Here is a 24235-nt window from a genome sequence, read left to right as displayed (position 1 = left end):
GTAGCAAGTTTCTAAATAGGCCATGTTTTATGACCAAATTATATTGGATATTTTTCTGAATTAAAGTAATAATAATAGTAAAAAAATAAAGTCAGTCCTATTATAAGTGATGGAAAAGAACCAGAACATTTCAGTTTATATCCAGACTCTCAGCAGTTTCTCAAAATAAACTCTGGCCATAATTCTATGAAATGTTTGTGTAAAAATTTAGATTGGAAGATTGGTTTAGTATTCTGATTGTCTTGATGAATTGGAAAATGCCTGAAATAATAAGCAATGGTATAATAGGTAATAGAATAAATACCAGCCCAAAACATTGTATCCAAGAAGGAAGAGTTACATAGATTAATCAAGTATAAGTGATCAGACTTCAGGAGCTTAAAAAAGACCTATGTTTTATATACTTGTGCATAAATAATGGTGTATTTTTTTTTAATATATATATATATGCTGATATATAAGCTGACTCAACAGCACATATTCTTGTAAAAAACAAATGTAATTGTGGATTTATTAACTAGGGGATAAAATTACAGCTTTTTCACTACTGATGACTTTGCTGGGAAGAAGATTTTAGCACTTCTTTTAATGAGCAGGTAAGCTGTGAAAAGTTTAGTGGATGGTAGTAAGAATAATAAAGGCATTAGAATCTATGAGGAAAGGGTGAAAAAATCGTATTTGTCTGACACTATAAACATGTCTGTTATGAATTCTGTATGTATTGGTGGTGGGTTTTTAATCCACTCATTTTTCTCATACGTTCTTCCAGAGATACTGAGTCTTTTCAATTGCAAAAGCAAGCAAGAAAGAATTGGGATAAATATTAGGAGACTGAGTGCTTAACTGCCATTGTATGGGTTATTAAGAAAAGCAGTGAAATCTGTCACAGGTGGTTTTGGTTGGGATAAATAAATGTCTATTTCAGGCTAACTTTAAAGGACCTCTGAATATACTTTCTAGCCTTATCCTCATGACTATGCAAACACAGAGGCTGAAGTACCTGAAGAAAATGCAGGTCCATTTAACCAAGGGCTAGCTAATATGTAACAATTCTTTCTTCTAGTTTTATTTTAAACTTAATACCGTTTCTTCCGTAGCAACATCTCTTTCCCAATTTTGCAATTTCTAACCAGCTTAAACACATGAATAGATGTTTTTAGTTTAGTTTTGGTGTGGGTTTTTGTGTGTTTTTTTGTTTGGTTATTATTTTTTTTAATACAGAAAATACCTGTTTTTGCAGACTTAACATTGATTTCTGTGTGAAATTATATTCACTATTATATTATATCATGTTACCAGTGAGATTGTTGTCAAGCAGAGATTACAAGATGATGTAACTTCAATTACACAGCTGTTTGTTATTGGTGTTTGGTTTTCATCTCAATTACTTTTTGAAAATGTACACAGCAATCATAAGGTTTATATATGCCCAGTAAGAAATAAGTTTAAAACTTCCAAAAGGAGTTTTAGGTTTGTTTCTTATTGGGAAGCATCTGATAATCTACTTATCCTCCTAGTGATTTTTGAAGTTCTTACTTTTTCAGAAACAAAAGTTTCTGTAGTAACATATGACAGAATATAGTGAAAGAGGCAGATGAAGCATTTTAAACATATGTTCAAGTGAAAAGTGAGATTACTCATTTAGCATAGATAAAGTACAAGCAGTATTTGTACCTGCATTAAGATAAATGTACAAAACTATACACCTTCCTTGAGTTACTGTTTTTGTGAGATTTGAATTGAATAATGGATTCTACTGTCCTTAGGATATATTAATACATAACACTTTGCTGAACTTCCTTTACTACTGCAGATACTGAGAATTTTGTGAGTGAGAAATAAGGGAAACCCGATTTATTTATCAGACACCTTGATGATCTCCTCTGCCCTTCTCTCCCCAGTTAGTTCTAAGCTGGGAAAGAATTTGTATTTGAGATGAAGGTTTTATATGCATAAATTTTATTTCAATTAAATTAAAAATGTACTAAGAGTATAAAGATGCTATTGCAAGATAGGTAGTAGGAGTTTGATGACATGGACAGTGGGATTGAGCATATCCTCAGCAAGTTTGCCAATGACACCAAGCTGTGTGGTGCGGTCGACACGCTGGAGGGAAGGGATGCCATCCAGAGGGACCTGGACAGGCTGGAGAAGTGGGACTGTGCAAACCTCATGCAGTTCAACAAGGCCAAGTGCAAGGTCCTGCCCATAGGTCGAGTCAATCCCAAGCACAAATACGGGCTGGGCAATGAGTGGGTTGGGAGCAGCCCTGTGAAGAAGGACTTGGGGGTAGTAGTGGATGGAAAACTGACTGTGAGCCAGCAATATTCTCTCCCAGCCCAGAAAGCCAACTGTGTCCTGGACTGCCTCAAGAGAGGTGTGGCCAGCAGGTCGAGGGAGGGTATTCTCCCCCTCTAATCTCTTCTCGTGAAACACTACCTGCAGTACTATGTCCAGCTCTGGAGTCCCCAACATAAGAAGGACATGGACTTGCTCAAGCTGGTCCAGAAGAGGCCATGAAGATGATGATCAGGGAGCTGAAGCACCTCCCCTGTGTTCAGCCTGGAGAAGAGAAGGCTCAGGGGAGACCTTATAGCATCCTTCCAGTACTCAAAGGGGGCTTCAGGAAAGATGGGGAAGGACTCTTTATCAGGGGGTATACAGATAGGATGAGGGGTAGCAGTTTTAAACTGAGAGTAAATTTAGATTAGATATAAGGAAGAAAATCTTTCCTGTGAGGGTGGTGAGACACTGGCACAGGGTGCCCAGAGCAGCTGTGGCTGCCCCCTCCCTGGGAGGGTTCAAGGCCAGGCTGGACGGGGCTTTGAGAAACCTGGTCTGGTGGAAGGTGTCCATGGCAGGGGGCTGGAACTAGATGATCTTTAAGGTCCCTTCCAACCCAAACCATTCTGTGATTCTATGAGTTTTACGAGAAACTAAACATTGGGCCACATTTTGTTTTAGTAATTCAACTTAAAGACAGATGCAAAATTTTAATGAAAACCAGAGGAGAAGAAAACAAAACTTTTGAAAAGGGAAAATGTTAATGTCTGTCAGATACGTAGTAGACTAAGAGTACTCCATCTTTAGACACGCAAGGTGAATTGACCTAATAAGCTTATTGTTTTGTTCATGGTAGGGACCTGTATCTTTTACATATTCCTGTCTTTATTGTAGGATGCTTTCTGAGTGATGTGCTAAAAGGAGGAGTAGAAAAGAGAGTATAAGAAAGTATGAGTAAGGGCAGGGAGAGATTGTCTCTGTTTTGTTTGATGATGAAGTATATTTGCAAAGAGTATTGTGGGATTCTGTCAGGTATTTTCTCAATAAATTCAATTAACCCATTAGTTAACATACCATTGATCATTTATCAGTTGATCATAAAATGAGATGGCTGTTGAAAGGCATATGTGTGCTATATTTTGACTCTTGGCAGGAATAAGAATGGCTAATGTTAAAATGCCCATGAGTTTCTGAACAATAAAACTGATTTTCATGTTTTATCACTTTCATTGATCAAAAAAGAGAACTGACACGTGCTTCTGCATAGGCTGCTTTCTGTAGAGTCCTGTGCCTAATAAAACTTTGTGTGATGACATTCTTTCCATCTACAGATTTGCAAACTTATATTTGTTAGTAAAAGATCAGCCACCTTCATGATGATACCTGAAAATTTTAATTTTTCCTAGTATCTTAGACACAAAGTAATTTTCTGCAGGGTTTTGTAAGTCCCTAACCTTTTCCTCTCTAATGTTTTCACTGAGAATTAGTCAAAAGGATTTTTTTTAAGTTCTGTTACAATTAGAATAATTGTTCTGTTTCTTCTGTGTGAAGTAAAACGTAAGCAACCTTTCCCTTTCCTGACTGCCTTCATCCTTTTCCCTTTGGGGTGGGAAATAGATAGATTTAGTTTTTATTGACAAGATACTAGTAGTGCTTAAGGCATCTCTAATGCATTTGTCTTGAAGCATTAGAAAAATTGTTTTGCCCCCTAGGTGATCTGGGCTTAATTCAGGAAATAAATGCTCTCTGGTAACAATTCTATATCCTTATTAGTTTGTGTGTATCAAATGGAACAGAACAAGATGAATGATATCTGTACTGAGGAAGATTAGAACAATCTATCTCAAAGGAAAAAAGCCAGTTTGGTTGGTATTAGCTGGGAGATTGTATACTCTGCGTGATCACTGTAAAGAAATAAACGCAGTGGTTTATAAAGAAGAGATTTTAATAGCTATTTCTAACACGCAAACACTACCAGCAAAAGATGCAAAACAGAGTGGTCCACCAGTAATGAGATAAATGATAATTAAATCTGTTCAGTGGAATCAATTCTACTGGTCTTTTTACTGGGGAGTATCTGTGACTAGTACATATCGTTTTGAATGCAGCTTGTTTATGTAAAACTTCTGTCTTCCTTGGAGGTGTACATGCAGCTAACTGTTACACATGTAAACTTAGTTTGTTGGGGGGATTTAACTGACTTCAGAGAAGAAATGCCTTCTGAGGCTGCCTCTTTTAACTCTATGAATTTTCCATAGTTCCTTCCTAGTAGATCACACCTACTGTTTTAGTCCTCTGCCATTAAGTCCACTGAAGTAAAATCTGACCATTTATTTGTTTTGCTACAAAATACTATTTATTGAATGTTAAGTTTAAAAAGAAAAAAAAAAAATAAAAAGGGTTGGGGGAGAAACCTGTATTGAGCAGAACTCCTAAAAGCCCAGGAGGTACAATGGGAAAGTAAAGAGCTCTTGTACCTATTTTAATTCCATAACAAAAATGGTGTAAAGAGAGCCACAGAAAGTTTGCAAGTCAGAATCTGAAATGGATAGGAAGAAGCATAATATTTGCAGATTTTGTTGGTATTATAACACCCTTTCATACCAAAATATAATTTCACATCCATTTCTACCAGTTTTCATTTTGGATTAAATGCTCTGAGTCTTTATTTTTCTTTTAATAAACAGGTTTGAGGCACAAAAGGAATATACGTGAAGGTATTACTGGGGGATGGGAATAACAAATTGAATAGTTCTTACTTATTCAGTTATTTGTCAGATTTCAAAATGACTTGATATTGTAACGTTAACTCTTTGTCATATGCTGCTTCATCTTTTTTACTATTCCTACGGCATGGATACTTAGTTTTTACACAGCTGGTCATCCAGTCACTTTGGTTTGTCTTTATAGAGAGTGTATAAAAGTACTGAGAATTCTAAACACCAATAATAGCACCTTAAAACTTTGCTTACTCTGTAGCTAATGTTATTAAATGCAGGTGGAGGACACCTTTCTTCACTCCTCTGCATGTTCATTGCCCAAAGGCCACACAGCAGGAGCATGGAAATGAGGGGTTATTTTCAAGAAATCACAGTCCGTTGGATTGAGCCCCTTCTTTGCACAGCTTAAAACGTCAAATGGTTTTAGGTGGTTTTGATGTTATTTTCTTTTTATATGTCATGTAATTCCAGTAACTTATTGATGACAACAGGAATATAAAGGATTTTTTTTTCAGCGCAGCTTACATTCTGGCTTCCAGCTAATGTTGTGAGATCCCTTTCTTTTTCTGATCACTCTTAGCTTGTAAATATGTTGTAATGTGTCTTTGCATTTGGAAGCTTTAAAAATAGAATTTTATTTTTAAGCAGTATAGTTTCTTGCACGTTAATAATTTTAATCATTCTGTTTACTTTATTTGAAAAATATTTGCAAACAAGCTTTGAAGTGGCAGGATAAAACATTTAAGTCAGATTTATTTTAACTGTTTGATCTAGAGGCCCATTTCCTGACTTATTTGTGCATGCTGCTCATAGAACCAAGCATACACTGTGTAATTATTACAAGTTATCGTCTCTGTATTGCACTCTGGTGGCTTACAATGGAGGTGTAAACATAGGTATCACTATGTTATTTTCCATTTATTTTTGCTAAACAACCATTTGCAGCAGCTTCTGGTTTTGCACGTTGATTAGGAAGGATGACACCTAGGATGAGTCACATAAGCCTTCAATCTTCCGTCTGCTTACGAAATGCCAGGTGCAAGGGGTTTGTGCAGTTACTTCACTATACTACCTGCACACCAACTTTTATATGTGTTTTGTAAGGGTCTTGGAGATTTTTGTGTGTGACATATTTTTGAAAAATTACGCCTTAATTTCATTGTGCCTCTGAGTACTCAGAGGTTAGAAGTTACTAGTTGTTTAAAGAATGCTTTCAGAGTCTCTGATCATTGAAAAACGAAGTGAAAATAACCTGTTATAGGCACAGTAGTCATGGCCTATACCAGATGTGCAAGAGATTAGTCTGTGACAAAACTGGAGGTTCTTTTAACATGACTGTAAGGATATTCCAAGAGTTTCTTCGTGTTTCTCTTTTCTTAGCTTTAGATTGTTTTGGAATTTAGGCAGAGATGGTGTATATTTATCTGGCTCATAATTCCGTCTAAAGTAGACTGCTTTTCAGTCTAAATATCTGTTTACCAGGCTGTCACCATAAATATGTCTTAATGATGGTGACATGAAATACAGTTCCCTAAACAGGTTTACTGACACAACCACTCTGAAGCCAAGAGTTTGTCCTGCCCACTGTTTTAGAGGTTTTAGGGGAAATGACATATTTGCCAGGAGAGCCATTAAATATGTAAGGGAGAGAAAGAATGTTGTTTTCACAGAACAAGTCTGATAAAGGAGGAGCGATTCACACCTAGCCTGTGTCCAGAAGATAAGGGGTCCTTTTGTTAACTGTGATAACCCAGTACTTGGAACTAGTTTTAGGTGGCCGGAGATACTGAAAGGCTTGGGGAACCTGAACTTCTGAATTTTTCATCTTAGTACGCTTGCGTGATGAGTCCATGCACATTAACTTCTCCGCCCTGGAGAGAGCCAAAGTTAATTTCCATGAACATGCCACGTACGAACACATACATGAAGGGGGTTGTCGGTAGGTGGTTCAGGAAGTCTGTAGACCCTGTAGTACTCAGCCAGTGAGGAATCCGGGGAGGGAATTTGTGGTCTGGAGACAGGGATGTGAACCATCGCACGATGGCTGCCAGGTGCATCCACCTGGTGGGGCGCCCGGTCTTGCAAGAACATAATAAAAAGTGCTTCACAACGCATCCTGTCTGAGCCACTGATCATTAGCAATTGAGCATTTTCTCAGAAATATATCAGGTTGCAAATAGAGGCCTTATCCAGGGGTGGTTCCTATGTCTCCTCTCCAGATACATCTTGATCGGCACAAAATATATCACAAAAATTGCATGGACAGTGAAGGGAGAGCATTTTGCACTGGCTCTGCTTTGCATTTCTGTTGAGCACACCACCTTGCATCCCATTTGTTTTGCTTTGTGTACCACCTTAACACAAAACCAACTTAGCATGCGTTCCTTCCTACAGCATATGAACATGAAACAGGAAAGAAAGAAAGAAAGAAAGAGAGAAAACAAGAGTCTAAACTATCAGAAATTTCCAGTCTGCCTACCAGTGCTGATGTGGTTTGTAATCCAGAGAGGACTGTTTATTTTTTTGCAAGTTGTCAACGTTGGTTAAATTATTTCAGATGAGAATTTTCTCCCACTGAATTTTAATCAGTGAAATGATGGTATAAATGCTCTTTTCCGTGGTTTGACATCATTGTGGCAGTCTGAAGGATAATCAATAGAAATGACAAGGTTGGTTACCACTGACTAGTTTATTAGCATTATCAGTTTCACAGTAACTGACCTTTTCCCTTTCCGCCTCACTTCTCTTCATCTGTCATGTTTCATTTTGTCATATTGATTTCCTTTTACTCTAACAGTTGGTATGTGGCAGACTTCAAATGCTAATAAGCCCTTACAGTTTCTTACATGGTCTTGAGAAACAACTACCTGTATTTAAAGAAAAATGGGAAAGTTATTTCTAACTGGGTCCTCTTGAGAGTGTTATAAATTATAAAATGTTACTTGCTACTAGTACAAATTTATTTTGGAATACGGACTTAAATTTTAAAATTACATGGTCAATATTTATGACCAGTAAAGAAGTTGTTACTGTAATTTAAGAAAATTTGCTCATTATGGAATTAAGCTTGCAGAAATTTATACAGTTTTTTTTAAGAAGAGGATATTAATTGTACTTGTATACGTGTCTCTAAAACATGGTCTAATTGTTGTAGGATGTGACTTCTTAACAGCAATAGAAAAGTGTACCTGAATGTGTACCCATGCATCCACATCACTGCTTCAGCTCTTGTGCCATGCACAGCAACCTGGCTGGGAAAACTACAGCCTCTCCCTTCCTTCCATTGCAAATCTGCACCTGAGACTCTTTACCTATAGCTTTTATACAAGCATAGGCATGTAAATAGTCCCTACTGAAGTTTTTACAGCTATATAGATGTGAGGCTTAAGTATTTAAAATTAAATAGGATTTCTTCCCTAAGACATGGCACTTGAATGGTGAATTGTTGTTCACCTCGTGTATGATGTGCACCTGTGGCTTGTTTCCTCAATAACCAACTTCTCCCATTGGTGAATTATTCTAAATAAATTGCAGCACACCTCTGCTAAGTTTGAATAGTACACATTTTTTCATCTTATTACCTGTGAAGTTCTACATGTGAAGTTACGGTTTGCAGTAAAGTGAATACTTACTGTTATATTCTGTTATAATCGGAAAAGAAGTCATCTTAAACATCGTGTCCTAAGGGAACAGAACTTGGCATTTGTCATAAAATCTGCATGTTAATAGGTCAAAAGTCTTCTCCACCCTTTCACCATCCCAGTGTGGCTGGCATTTTCAATAGGACACATGTGGAGGACAATAAGACACAATTACTAAGAAATTAACAGCTGAAAATGGGATATTGATTCAAACTGCAGTCAAACATGATTTGGTTTTCTATCTTTCATCTAATTCGAAATCACCTTTTCTTCTGGACTCCTGAGTCCTCTATATAGGTCTGCTTTCAAATTCTGACTTGCTTAAGGTTAACATAATCTTAGTGTAATAGTTTTGCCTTATGATCTACCACTAGTTGTTTGCAGGCGTAAAGGTAGAGTAGCAGTGTATACTGGTCATTCAAAACTGTCAGAACTCAAGATGTTCAATTCATATTGGCAAGCTAAATGGATAAGCACATAGATATTGCCTCTGAATTTTTTTAAATTTTGAAAGATTGGGGTACGTGGGAGTTGCTTGAGCGCCCGTATAGGTGCTTAATTTTGCTGCTTAGAGCATCCAAAATTCATTTAAATGCATATGCTATTTTAGTGTCTAACACTGCTCATAAACCTATTTAGCTGATCATGTGTCTGGTCTGGACATGCTAAAGCAGTCTTTGATGACACAGGGTAGGTAGGCGCTCTGCTTTGTATCTGCTCTGTCAGAGAACGCGCAAAGGGTGTTCCTGCTGTGCTGAACGCAGTTGCTGGAGCCCATGGGTGAAGGTGATGGCAGCACTGATACACATCATTCAGCAGCGCAGGGGCTGTGGTGCTCTCTGGAGAGAGCTCAGGCATACTCCAAACTGTTTTTTCTACAGTCATTCCACTAAGTTTAAGCTGAGGGATGGAATAGTATGTTCTGGGCAGCCTTGGCTTAATTGTTGCTCAGTTTTCCCTTTTACTTAAGGAAAGCTTGAAATTCAGTGAAGTCAGTGCAGAATTGCCCTGGAACACTTTGACTAAATCTCTTTGTTACGCAGATTCCTGTTGCAGTTCTACAGCTGCAGCAATATAGTCTTTTGGCAGGATGAAACTATGCCAAGTAACAAACCTGACCTCCGAAATGGAGAGTAAGAAGTAAGATTTTTTTCAAAATAAAGGATGACAGAACAAAGGGCATTTCTGGTGATTAGGACTGGTATTCCTGGATTTGGCATAAAATTGCATAGGTATAGAGGGATTTTGGAGCACATTTAGTGATGTTTGTATGTTATTATATTTTCTCCATTTAAGTTACGAGCAAATAAAAATTTATTTAAAAACAAACCTCTGCATCAGTACTGTAGGTTACATAGCATCCCTAAAAACATCTCAGTACTTTCTGGATGCTACACTAAGTTTATGGACAAAATAGATCTTTTATAGTAAACTGTTCATTGTAACATGCAACTTACGTAGTAGCAAGATTTAAATTATTAATTTAGCTAAATGTCACTAGATCTACTTTTTACTGCCTTCTGTGCATCAAGATTCCTCTGAAACCTTCTCCTGGCTATGCCACATTTCCCCATGTACACATAAAATGCTCATCTCAAGATTCATCAGTCTAAAGCTTCCCTCCAACACATCTTTTTTTAGGCAATTAATTTAAATACAGTATTGTGTTTCATCTAGGTAAGATTTTACATACACATTGAAGAAGGTTGCTCAAAGGAAAGGAATGATAAGCATTTTTCTACGAGTTTCCCTCTCTCCTCTCCCCCCCAACCCCCCCCCCCCCCCAGCCTTATTTTTGGATGGGGCACCATGTAAAATGTTGAGGATTGAGTTTTTTTAAGTAGAAAAAAAAATTCTTCTGGTTAGAAAAGAATATGGAAAGTTGTTTGATTATGTTATCTGGCTGCTGTTTATATTATAGAAAACAAGTTGTTTTCATTTATACTAAGTTATTTATATAAATTACTTTTAGATATACATGAAAATATCCTTGGGCTTCTGAAATTTGATATGACTGGCTCCTACAGAAAGGTGTTTGTTTGACCTTAGTCTCTGTGACTTGGGAATTTATTTTTATCTTTCAGTACTTGGGTTTTAAAGAGCTATCAAAGTAGAACTTGTGTGAGGGGTTTTTTTCTTTTGTTTGGTTCTTTGTTTTTAAAGAAACTGTCAGGATCCTTTAGTTTACTCTTGTAGTTTTAAACTTACAGCTTTCTTTTTATTCCATGCTTACGTCTTTTGATGCTCTGTGCATATTAAACTGTCTGTTTTTCTTCTTCTTCATTAAGCTTCCTTTTAGCAAGACCCATATTTCATATCCTTGTCCCACTTCCTCCCCATGTACTTCTTCAAATTGAAGCTCATTTAGGGTAATGCTGTGTATCTTGGAAGCATAGGCTCCGTATCTGTGCTGACAGGCAAACAAAGGATCCCTTAATACTTTTCACACTTGTGCAAACTACACACGTAATCAAATGGAAGGGGAAAATAGAGGTCATTAAATTGATATTACGTGTCATTATTTTATCTTGTCACGTCAACCCTTAGCAATTTACCAGGCTTAGAATATTGGAGGCCACAATGGGGATAATTAACGGGCGGTGTGCTAGTTTACTTTAGAATTTCCAAATATCTCATAGATGACAAAATAAAATCTAATTATTCTGATATTTTATTAAGTGGTTTGTCAGCCATTATATAATTACTTCTTCTGAAAAAAGTGATCTGAAAATTATGGATATCAGGAAGGTAGAGCCTGTTGATATTTTTTGTGAGAACAATTGCAATATAAGTCTTGAGGAAAGAGAAACAGATGAAACAGTATTGTGAGACTACAGTGAATGTTGTTTTTCCTACTGTGTACAATTATATGTAATTAGATCTGTCCTTTTTTTATTATGCTGTCTAAAAAATTAATTCTCCCTATCTAGGTACTGAATGAGCTTGTAAATAAGACAGCAAGATCAACATAGTCTGAAGAAATAATTAGTAAGAATTTAACAGAAATTGTTCTGTTCAGGCTAAATCAATAGTAATGGAGATGAATAAGTGGGTGGAAACCTTAACTAATTACAAATCCCTTAAATTATTCTTGAATTAGAAAGCAGGAGAAAAGAACAGATTTAATTACTTTTATAGATGCATGAGAAGAGAACTTTCTGAATTCACTTTGTTCTTTCTTTTCTAGAATATACTTTTTTAAGCAGCTGGTATTCTGTTTTCTGTACCTTGTTGGACTTTTTATCCAACTTCGTTAGCCAGGCTAGACATACGAACTCAGGTACTCTGTTTTTTTCCCAAGAAATGAGTTACAAACATTAATGGGAAGAAGCAGACTTTTTTCTGTGTCAACTAACTTCTGTACTCTGGTTTCAGACTGCTTGGTTTTGGCACAATTCTTACTTTTTGCATCACTCTAAGGAGGAAAGGTCATTATTCTTTTTGATGTTCTGTACAGTAGAGAGGAACTTACAAGAAATACTAAGTTTACTTTAATGGAAACGTAGCAGTAGGTTTAGATGTGTCATGTAATTGAAAAAAAAAATCTAGTAGTCTCCTTTTTTTTTGTTATGCACCATAGAAAGTACTACTTTAATGTGTGAATATGCAGTCTAGGTTGTACTTTTTGCAGTATTGTTTTTAATTTTAGCTGTAGAATTATTTTCTCATGGACTTTTGATATGTATTCCAGTATCTTTAAAAGATCTGATATCTTCACAGTGGTTTTTCTGTATTTGTAAACTATGGTGTTTCAAAAGTGTTTAGGTTTATCATGCATCATGGAGAAATCCTCATAGTTCAAAGAGGTGTCAAGACTTACTCTAAAGATAATATGAGCGAAATTAAAATCAAACAGAATAAATTGGAAAGCAGCTAGATGATACCCTTTGGATCACCATGGAAAGGCAAAGGTCAGAGAACCCAGGGAGTGCTGCTGATATTTGGGGAGCTCTTGGAACCTAACACTGGTATTTTTGTTTTCTTGACCTGGAGAAGCAGCATTAGAAAGATTCTGCATTAAAACATTTGCTAATTGACCTAATGCTTTCTTACAAACTATAAACTAGTATAAACTATTCTGAGTTATTACTAAAGACCATTCCTAATCAAAAGCTATGAATGACTGAAGTAAAATAACAAAAAGAAACCTCAGTGTTTTGGATTTATGGACCAATGAGAGATTGAGTCAATCTTTAACATAAATGAATTACTTAATTTCTTTTAATCTCTCTCTCTCCTTTAGCTGGAAAGGCAACTACTGATGCAAAACCAGATGAGAGAGAGACAAACAGCCTTGCAGATTGCTTGGACACGGGAATTTCTCAAATATTTTGGGACTTTTTTTGGACTTGCTGCTGTAGGTTTAACAGCTGGGTATGAAGTTTATTTCCTAGCAAAAATATTACACTTATATTTCTATATTGCTGGATCTTCCTTTTGCATTATAGCAGGTAGTTATTGTCATCCAGCAACTGCTCAGAGGCTGATCAGATGACAAAGTGACTCTGATTTCTGTCTGCTTCCGGATGTGTTTTGGTTATTTCTGTACTGCAGACTTAGATAAAAGCAGAGACATGTGAGCTGACAATAAAATGATGCAGCTGAGGTACCAAAAGTTCAATGTAAAATAAAAGTTCTGTGTGGAACAGGAGGGATTGTTTAAAAGCCATGCAATTTTCCTGACTGTATTGTGATTTAATGAACTATCAGCAAGCAACAAATCCTCCATCATCTGGGGTTTTTAATATGTCAGTGAACAAGTGGACATATTCTGAAATCTGCTCACTTAAAATTTTGATAAAAAAACTAACCCAGTGGGAAAAAACCCTGGCTAATAGAGCTGTATTGCATGGGGAAGAACTTGCCGTATAGGCCTTTTGTTTGGTAGCATGTTTTACTTGTGCTATAACATGATTAGAGGGAATGTAGGAAATATTTGTGATTTTGTGTACATAGTACAGATTAAATGAACCTTATGCATTACGTGTTCTCTGTGGACGCAGATGCATTTGGAATTGAACATAGTATCTTGATTGCTACATGTTGCATGTGGCTGGATAAATATATGCATGTGCACATGCATGACACGAGTTAGATAATCCCATTTTTGTTAGATATATTCAAAACTCACTTGAAGCATTTTTTAAAATATCCTTGGGTTGCTATTTGAGCAAGAAAGCAACCAGAAGACTAATGCTTCTGAGGAAATAAAGACTTGTTCTTTGATTAGAGATTGTAGAAGGACACACAAGTCCTAGACAGTCAAGGTCAACCTAAACAGTACTGATGTGCTGAATGTCCTAAATAATTTTTTTTTTTAATTTATTTTAAACAGAGCAATAAGGAAGAAGAACCCAGGAGTTTTACTGCCAATAGTTCCCTTAAGCTTTATATTTGCCTATCAGTATGATATGGGCTATGGGACACTGTTGCAAAGGATAAAAGGTATGTGTATATGTCTGTCTGGTTCACACATAGAACCAAGCTTAATATTTCAGATAACCTGTTCTTCTTAGGATGGCTGGGAGAAAACTTGCTACAGATTTTCGCTTTTTTTGGACAAAAATCTTACCCTTTCATTTCTTTTATTCTCTGCTACAATCAGATGCTTTCTCAGTCAAGAGTACTCACTCTACTTTTACAGCCTTTCCCTCCAATTAAGATTGTTAATTTCTTCTCTCTTGTTTCAAAAAGTGTGAATTCTAAGGCTATAAATGCAGCTGAAGTAAGCATTGCATATTTGAGAGAAATTACAGATCTGGTGATTTCCTTCAATATTCTACTCTGATACTGCTGTTTTGGCAAGGGGTAGGGGATGATAGGAGCACATAAAGGGATACAGACAGGAATTGTGACCAATCACAGTCATCAGCTGGTCATCTTGCCACAGTGCCCTGCTAAGATGAAAAAAATAAAAGTGAGTCCCAGAAAGTGAGGTCTTGCCTCATAGTTGCCAGTGGCAGATCTGATTAAGTGGTGGGTGTTGAGGATTATGGAGCTACATTTATGTTAGCTTTGATTCCTAGTGAAGGAGACATGCTATGACAGTGTTTCCTGTAAGTGAAGACAGCATTGGTCCATGGCTTGTCATCTTCACAAATCATCTTAGTTAACTAGCTTGATTTTCCTGTCTGATACTGACACAAGCATGTAGAAACAAAACAAAAATTTGTTTCAGCTCTTGGTCTTAGCCTCCAGATCTAAGAGCTAGGTTTCCTAACTGTGTGTACTTCACTGAAAATAATGATAGATTCAATTAATCAAACTCCCAGGTATTTCCTGCTGCATACAGGTGCAAATATATTTAGGTGATGCAGCAATCTATATCTGCGAACATTTCCTAAACCCTACTAAATACATTTCTTTGGATTTTAATATGAAGAGTCAGCTCAACACAGGGAGAAAAACAGGGTGACTCTTGGACATCAGAATGTTGAAAAGGAAATCAGTACATGCAGTGCAGAAGGAGCACTTGGAATCTAGGATTTGTTAATATGTTGGGGTTTTTTTAATGAGGTCATTTTCATTCCAGAATTCTGAAGGAGTGAGCATATCATAATGCAAACCCCATGATAAGAGTATGTTTACTGTGATCCTATATAGGTTGAAGAGGGGCAATGTGGTATCTTACTGCTTTGCAAATAGGAAAAGTCATCTTTATAACTTCAGGAACACTAGGGTAACTTCAGCAGTATGTAAGGCTTGTGAAAAGGTTTTGGAGAAAAGCAGCTTTAGAGCTAAATGGACAATAAGATAAAATGAAATATGTCAAACTAACTGTGTCTTTTCCAGGAAAATGATTTCTCTTTTCCAAAAGAAATGTGGTAGATCTACTATAAAGTCATGAAAACATATAGTGTGGTATCACATGAAGATTAAGTTAGCATGAAAGACATGGAAATTAGTAGACAGGTAAGCACTGGAGTAAAGACAAGATGTCAAAGGTTTGTGCTTAAAAAGGAAGTTTAGGTTTTAGCAGGGTTATTAGCAGTATTCCTCAAGATTTGGTCTAGATCTGCTTTTGTTTTGCATTTTAAATTATGGGCTGGTTATACTAATCAAATCTGCGGATGACAAACTTGATTGGTGTCATCAACAGGGAAGAAATAAACTATAGTACAAGAAGAACTGAAGACTTGAAGAACTGAGATAGTAAAATAGCATACAATTTGATAAGAAGTCCAGCGAAAAGCTAGAGACTAATAGGGATTTCTACCATCAGAGCTCACCAGCTGGAAATGATAAAAAAAGGGGAAAACCTGAATGTAGTAGGTGATCACAGAATGAGTATAATCCAGGTGAAATTATGAGAGTCAAGCAAAGTCTAGAAACATCAAGTGAGGTTACCTAGTATCACAGCATGGTTGAGGTTGTAAGAGACCTCTGGAGGTTGTCTGATCCAACCCCCCTGCTCAAGCAGGATCACCTACAGCCGGTTTCCCAGGAAGATGTCCAGATGGCTTTTGAGGATCTCTCACAATGCATATTCCATGACCTTAGTACAAATAGGAAGTACAGATAGGAAGGTATTGATGCAGAAAAAGCAGTAATACCATCCTTGGAAATTTAGATGTAATTTGGATCACTTCTGTATAAGGACTCTAGAATTAATGGAGAGTTAAATTTATTAGGAAATGCAGAGTTGCCTTGTGAGAGAAAATAAAGTGATTAGCTTTTTTAGCCTTGTAAAAATACATGAGAGATTTGGGTCTACAGATCCTACTTACAGGATAGGATAAACAAAAGTAAGAGAAGAAAATTAAACTAATTACTAATATCAGCACTAGGGTAAAAGGAGGTGGACTAGCCTGAATGAATCTGGGTTGGAAATCAGAAGAAGGTTCATAATTATTTGGAAATCAGGTTCAGGAGTTCATTTTTATTAAAAGTTTAAAATATAGTTGAAGAGAAGGTTTTATGATGCAACTGACATGCAGCCACAGTGCTTGTTCTTATTACTCGTCAGATCCCTGTGTCCACTCCCATACTACTTTCTCAACTACTGCTCTTTTTGCCCATGTATTCCATTGCTGCATTCCATGCTTCATCTGTGTTGTGTAATAATGAATATATACACCATTCCCTTTATTGTTCCCTCTTTAACTGGTCTCTTTCCTCCAGGATATGTCTATCTTCAGCCTCAGGGCCAATTCCCTCTCCTAAGCTAAACTGCAATTATTTCTGTGCTGCACAATCTTCCTTGTATCTGAATGACCTTGATCAAATGACCCTGTATCTGCTGTCCTTCATATTTTGGAGTCAGTTTTTACTCCTGGAAGGTTTCTCTGTTTCTATTTTACCAGGCATTTTGTCTCTGTTCTTGGTTGCAGTTAAGTTTTTCTTCTGTCTCTAGCCTATTTGTCCAAACGTCTTCTCATGACTTGCTTATTCTCCCACAATGAAATCAGAGGGTTTTCTGCTGCTATGTAGCTTGGGCTCATTAAAGCAAAAACTGAGGACATACATGTTTTGAGTTCTGTTTGCGCTGTTGAAAAGCCATAAATGTGCCAGGGCTGCATATCAGAACTGAATCTCTTGTGGATGGAAGTGTTACAGAACAGTCCTCAGGTGCACTATCTTCTCTGAAAGGCTGAGGACACTAAGATGCATTCATGGACCTGCTATTCTTGGCCTTGCTATTCTGCTTTTCCTCTTAGTCCAGCTACATATTGCTGGTGTCTTTCAGACAAATTACTAGAGGAGTGGCAGGGTTATATAGCCAGCCTCCAACTGCACAGAACTTCTCCACTAATGAAACTCTAGATACCTTTTCCAAGATTTAGATAGCTCACTCCTTATATCCTGAGCCATGTGAGGAGGATGATGACTGGGCAATCTGTTCTAGTTCATGTGAGTGACAGGCATAGAGATTTGACTATAACATCGCTGTCCCTTAAAATCTCTTGCTATTCCTTAATCAGATGCTATATGCAACTGACTGCCATTGTGTTATTACCAGTTACAGGGAGTGCTAAGCAGTGTCGTCCTGTTGGATATTACTGATGTGTGGAGGTCCCAAGCACTGTAATATTACCAGAATTGCAGTTGGAGATTTCAGCATTCAGACCTGTTCTAAAGAATTACCAAAATCTTGACTACATTACAATAATCAGTGAGGTTTATTGCACATAAAATACAGCTTCAAATCACTGCCATAATGATCCTCAATCTAGAAGTTAAGGCATAGGTAAACAAATTGTTAGCAGTGTACCAAATGACATCAGCCAAAACAAAAACATTCTTTGCCTAATATTCATCCTTTCTGATATCACAATCAGATCACCACAATTTATGTATGATGTTCAATCCATATCTTTGTTTTTTGGATTCTGTGACCTAGATGTTTTCATTCCAGCCTTACCCAGAGCATTCTGCACCCTGAGACTTTTTCCTGCTATGCTGTTAAGGCTGCATGTTTAGATAACTCTCTTAGCAGATCTTTTTGTGAGCAGTGTGCTTTGACCAACACTTCTGTAAGTCCTGTGCTACCCACTTTCTGCCTGTAGCCTGACATATTTTGGCCTAGTCCTGAGGCAAGAAGGAAAAATTGTGCCCAAATATGACACATCTAAAATACTGTGTACAGGGAATTTGGTTGTTAAAGATTATGTATGCTCTTATGTGTATGTCTGATCCACCCTCTTCTCAGACTCCTAATTGGTCAAATACGGTATGGAGTTGGTACAAAGTACATGGTGATGTTAGGTCCTTGCTGTACCTCATGCCTCCATTCCAAAGCACACGTATAATAAATCTCTAAACAAAACATTTCTCTAACTCAGTGTAGTTTTTAGGAGAAAGGCGCCAACAGAAACGGCAACAACAGCAGCACAATAGATTATTCTGGTTGAAGTTCTTTCAAAGAAATGCAGACTGAGGCAGATACTCAGTTCAGACTAAACACTTCTGTGTGCAGTTATCCCACCAGTCCAAAATTCCTTAAAGACCACTTTAATGCTACATTGGTATCAGCTCTTTTTTTTTTTTTTTTTTTTTTCCCACTTACTTTGTTTTCTCACAGTAAGGGTGAGGAAATTTATTTACTTTATTTTTTTCAGGTGAAGCAGAGAATATATTGGACACACAGAGCATTTTGCTAGAATTGCCAAAAGGACCACTCACTTATGAAGACCTGGAAAAAATCAGAAAATCTCAGAGCAAGTTATTCATAGAAAAATAGGAAGATGATGTTAAAGCTTAATATCTGAAATGTGATTGTAGTACTGGTTTTGGACATAAATGAATCATTAAAATCTTGTGGAAACTATGAGCTTTTGTAAAATCAAAATATAATTAAATTTTTCTTAAAATCAGTCCTTTCTAAAGCAATCATTTTCATGTTGTATGTTTCTCTTGAAAAATATCCATTGTTGATATAGTATATTCTTCTCATTTAGAATGAAATCTTGAATTTCCACTGTCTTTAGAGTCTGAAAATAACTTTAACCTGTAGTAAATATGTCTGGTACTGACAAAACTCACTATAATCAACAAAAATAAGTTAATTGGTAGTTACAAATTTGTATAAATACGGTCATAGTTTTCAAATATATTTAAAGATGCACAGCTCAATTTGAAGTCAGCAATAGACAGCCAACTCCTTTGAAAAATAAAACATTTTTTATTTGCTGTTCTTTAGGCAGTAAACTCATCAGCTGTTTCAAATTTTGGGATAAACAGCTTTTATCAGAAGTAGGTTCAGAAGCAAACACGTCACTTGCTAACTGTGTTTTACTCTTAGGAGAAACTGTATTAAAGTATGAGCAGAGATAATTTCTCAAAAAGAGGAAACAAATTATGTAGCTATTTCCTGAATCTTTTTCATGCTTGTTTGACATTCTGAAACTCAGGATAATTTGTTTACATGAAATCAGTTTCATTACTAGAGATGAATATTAACTCAGGCTAACAGCAAGCAAATTTATTAATGTAAGTTTTTGTAATGGGTAGATCCAAGGGGCCTTACAAGTACTGAAAAACTGAGGGATTTTTTGCATGCCTTTACTTTAGCATGTTATATACTGAGAATATAATTTTAGTATATTTTAGTGTTCTGATGCTATACTCGGGGGAAAAAAAATGCGTCTCTCTGTACTGGAAATCTTGTTTAAATACAGAATACTTTGTGTTTTGGATGGAAACTCTTCTAGCATTAGTCTAATTGTGGAATGAAAAACAAAAGCTCAAAAAGCATCCAATAATAAATTAAGCCTGAGTCTGTACTGACAGTTTGTTGAGTTAAAAATTAAATTCCAGCTGGATATAACGCCCCCAATCTATTTTTGAAGAATACTTGACTAAAACTAGAATACAGTTAGAGCAAGACAGGTGAATATATAATAAAACGAAAGCTTCCGATATACCTGTGTAAGACTGATTTCTGAAAGTGCATTCACTTCTGCCTTCAATCACTTCTGTAATTGGTTCTGTCATCTGCATATTAACAACGCATATGTAACAGATTTAAAATGTGATGCATTTTAATGTGCAGAGTGATAAAATGTGTTATAGTAACTTGTTGGGTTAGAATATCTTTGTCACACTTCAGTTGTTTAGGGTTTAAGGCAGTGATTTTAACTGTCTTGGGAGGCATGCCTCAACTCAGCCTGTGGTGCTACCCATGTCCTGTGAGCACAAAATGCAGCCCAAGGCCACCTCATGTTTTCTGCCTGTCCTATAACAATCCCTCACCACTTGCTGCTATATTATGTACTACTCTTAGGACATGCATATCCCTGCTTACTTGCCTTGCTTTGAATAACAGATAATCTACTACCTTTCCTCCAAGTTCTGAAGTCCACCTTGCTTTAATTTTAAAGAAGTTGTAACAGCCTTTTATGTTTTGATCTTTTATGTATTGATACTCTTTCTTCCCAGAAAGAAAAATAATTAAACCCATTTGGTTTTGTAATTGTATGTCTCTACCTGGGCCTTTTAACCACCCACTTTTTAATCCTATGAAAGACATTTTTACAAGAGAGCAGTTTTAACAATCCATACAGGAGTTTTACTTATGAATCCTAGAAAATTAGGAGATACCCTATTCCTATCCACTGTGAATTAGGAATTAATATCTGTGTGTTTGTGATAGATTGCTGGCCATGGCCATGGTGTTGGATCAAAAGGTGGTGTTAAAGGAAGCAAGAAGGGTAAGCAAAATAATGACCCAGACATCAGTTTTAGGAGATAACAGGATATCTGCCTATTACTCCATCCTAGATAAATTTGAATTATTTTTTTTCTTCCCAAAGGTTAAACTTAAATCAATAATGTTAAACCATTCCAAGATTCCACACTGAAAAGTGATGGAAATGGGGCAAGTTTAATTCAGTGTTACACAGTGACTATAAGTGAAAGTTACCAGATTTATAAGAGAAAAGCATCAGGCTCTGAGCAAGACAGTCTAATGCCAAGCCCAGAAACGGATTTAAACAGCCTACATAGAATGTGGCAAAGATCATCAAGAAGTTAAGGGTTAGTCACCTTCACTGCCTTTATTTTTCATTGTTAACTTTGCTTTTTTTCTTGATAAATATATGCTTTTGTTCTCAAGATGCTTAGTCTACGGCCAGTGTATTAATCAAAATGCTTGCATGTGCCAAGCCTGGTCATACCTGTCACAGAGGTATCCAGCTACAGAGTGGCTGAACTGTACAATTTCCTTCAGAGAATAATGGAAGAAAGCAGATCCTACCTTTGACAGAGTCTGCTTCAGGGTAGTAGATGTTTACAGCACAGTTGCCCATAATCATCATACTATAAACAAATAAATAAAACACCTAAAACATCCTGCTCCCTTCTGACCCTTCTGTCATTGATGCTCAGCTGGCTTCAGCTGCAAAACTTTAATATACCACGGCAACTGTCTGTGCTTTCATGAATCACTGGGTAAGAGAAGGAGAATAACTGCAGGGGGAGCTTGCTCTGACCTGAGGGTATTACTCTTACCAGTTTAATCTTGTTGGGTTTTTTGGTCGTAATGTCTGGTAGCCACGTAACCTGAATCAGTGTCACTTGGAGCAGGATTCTTCCAGGAAAGTGAGAAGTCAGTCATGATTAGGATGTCAAAATTAAACTCTTTGTGTTCTCACTAGGAGTATGTCTCATTTAGAATCCAAGAAAATACATGCTACTTGTGAGCCACAACTGCTTGCCCCATACTTCTCTTATTAATGTTGTTCTGATAGGATACATAATTATTGTTGAGAAACAAGCAAAGTCACTTTGGGGGGGGTCCAGTTTGGGCCCCTTCATTCCTTGGATGGATGATTTAACTTTTCAGAACCCTTCCTTACAATAGGGGAAAGTTGATTCTTACAGCCCCTTCCTAAACATTTTTAAGTTACAACTACAATTGCATATCTCTGCTCTTAAAAGTAGAAGGGGAAGGCACTTACATGGACATATACAAATGAAATAATTTCTGCATTATTATTTAATTGGGTAATCATTCTTGGAATTCATTATATAAAGATGGTTGCGATTTCTTAGTTTTTTATCTATTAGCTTTCTTGAAGGTGAACTGCTTTCTAAGACCCAGGATCATCTGATGAAGATAACTGGATAACACGGGTACTTAGTCATCAGTTATATGCGTGCAGTGCTACTTCACATTTCTTGCAGAATCCTCTCTGGTACTAAACAAACTTAAGAAATATTTTAAGTACATGTTTGGACATCTTTCAAAAACTAAGTAGTTATTGCAGCATTGAACTGCATGAATTTGAAATCAAGTCTCTGAAAAAAGACTAATGAAGTCTGTGCATTTTGGTCCTAGTCTGATCTACTGTGTAGACTGTCTGACATTTTACATGTGAATAAGCCTTTCATTCAAGGTATTCAAGGCTATCAAGATACTGGTAAAAGTTATGATTTTCATGAAACATCCTTTACCCTCTATAAACTTCAATTGCTATTGGCCAACGGATTCAAAATTTAGTGCAAGGGTGAGAAAAAAGACAAAATACTTGCATTGAGACAATACACTAGATGTACCTATCTTGCAAGATCCTACAGATCACAAATGGAATTTCATTTCTTTGCTCTGCTGCTCTGTACTTCTTTATAATACAAACAGTAAGAACGTGGATAGTTACTTCAGATTGGTTGTATTATTTATTTTCTTCTGCATGTAATAGTTTTGAATAAAAGTAGTTTTTCTAGCTATGATAAACAGATAAACAAGCCTACCCTCTGATTTGATTTAAATCCATGACAAATTATCGAGAGATTGACAATTACGTTTCTCTGTATAAAATCCTGTATGATTTAAAGTTATATGACTAACATAGTAAGTTTCTTTATAACCTGCTATTCAAATCACAGTAGATTCAGTCAAAAGCCTTAGATGTAAAGGCAATGTTGTTAAAATATGGCTGGAGGAAAAATACGCAGCAATATACCCCACTAGTGAAACTGCATTAAGCATAGTAACATTAAGCAATGTCAAACTACTGCCAGCTCATTCAGATATGATCCTTAATAAAACTCATTAACTCACTGCCAGTTGTTGCAGTCTTTAATCCTAGCAGGAGAGCATTTGTCGCCTATGCTCTTCAACAAAAAGAATGATGAGTCCTGCAGTGCAGGCTCCCCCAAGGAATTATGTCTTGGAAAGACAATCCCTCCAAGGCCTCTTTGTCAACTTGTGCTCTATCACCTACCAACAAGCATGATGGAAAGCACAGAAAGTAGTGTCTTTCATATTCAGTAGCTCTGATGAAGAAGCAGGTGAGGTCAGAAAAAATGTTTTGAACTGTTTGTTTTCCAGTCTCTTCAGTGCTTGCACTTAGCAGCTGCAGTCAGAGGTTGTGTGCTTCAGACAGTTGCAAAAACAAGGTTCTTACAAAAAAACCCTAAAGGTGGCCATCATAATGCCTGCCTTTGCTTAGGGAGAATTAGATGTGGTGCCACAGTAAGTCATGGTCCAGTTAAATTTGAAACTAAACCATGTGGAGAGTCAGGAGCTTCCAAGCTAGATTGACCAATCTGCCAGCTGTTTGGGGACTCTCTCGAAATTTCCTGGTAAAAACTCTGAGAAAGACATATCTGACATTTTGCTGCTTTGAAAGACTGGATCCAATATTAGACATGGACATAAAAGTACGATATAAAATAAATTATATTCGTTTACAAGCTAAGTGAGTCACCTGGTCAGTCATGGCCTGACTCAGTAGGCACCTTCTTTACTGCCCTGAAAGTCTGGGTAGTGCTCTTGCACAAGCCCATAGCTTTCCAGTCACTGAAAACTACTCCCTTGCCTAGAACACTAGTTACAATCCACAAGTAAGCTCACCTGATAAAATAGGTATTTTCAGAAAAAGTCCATGACACCAACAATATCAAACTGCTGCTCTCTTTAAAAATGCAAGTTCTGATTACCATTGCACAACTTGTCTCTAGCAGAATGGCGGTTAAGACTCTGAGGGAGAAACAGATTGAGGTTTTGTTCTTTGGGAATTTCTTATTGGCAGCCTCCACTTCTGCAGATTGCATCCTAGTAATAGCCTGGATGATAGTGCCTACTGTTGAACCGGTGCCACTGTCTAAAACATTTAAGACCGGACCAAAAAGAAAGTCCAGGTACTGACA

At 36.8% G+C, this 24235-nt stretch overlaps 1 protein-coding gene across 1 annotated transcript in view; it reads left to right on the top strand.

Moving 5' to 3' along the window:
• The window catches only part of PLGRKT (plasminogen receptor with a C-terminal lysine), a 32434-nt gene extending 9285 nt beyond the window's left edge, over positions 1–23149 (top strand). The window contains exons 2-4 of the mRNA XM_033003813.2: positions 12888–13018; positions 13980–14089; positions 18703–23149. Coding sequence (XP_032859704.1) covers positions 12888–13018; positions 13980–14089; positions 18703–18824 — 363 coding nt within the window. The 3' untranslated portion in view covers positions 18825–23149. The remainder of the gene's footprint in view (positions 1–12887; positions 13019–13979; positions 14090–18702) is intronic.
• Positions 23150–24235: the final 1086 nt, after the last annotated feature.

The sequence above is a fragment of the Tyto alba genome, unplaced genomic scaffold (assembly GCF_018691265.1).
Source record: "Tyto alba isolate M040663 unplaced genomic scaffold, T.alba_DEE_v4.0 Super-Scaffold_42, whole genome shotgun sequence".
In the NCBI taxonomy this organism is placed as follows: Eukaryota; Metazoa; Chordata; class Aves; order Strigiformes; family Tytonidae; genus Tyto; species Tyto alba.
The sequence above is the reverse complement of the archived record's forward strand: the minus strand, read 5'-3'. Positions and strand labels throughout refer to the sequence as shown.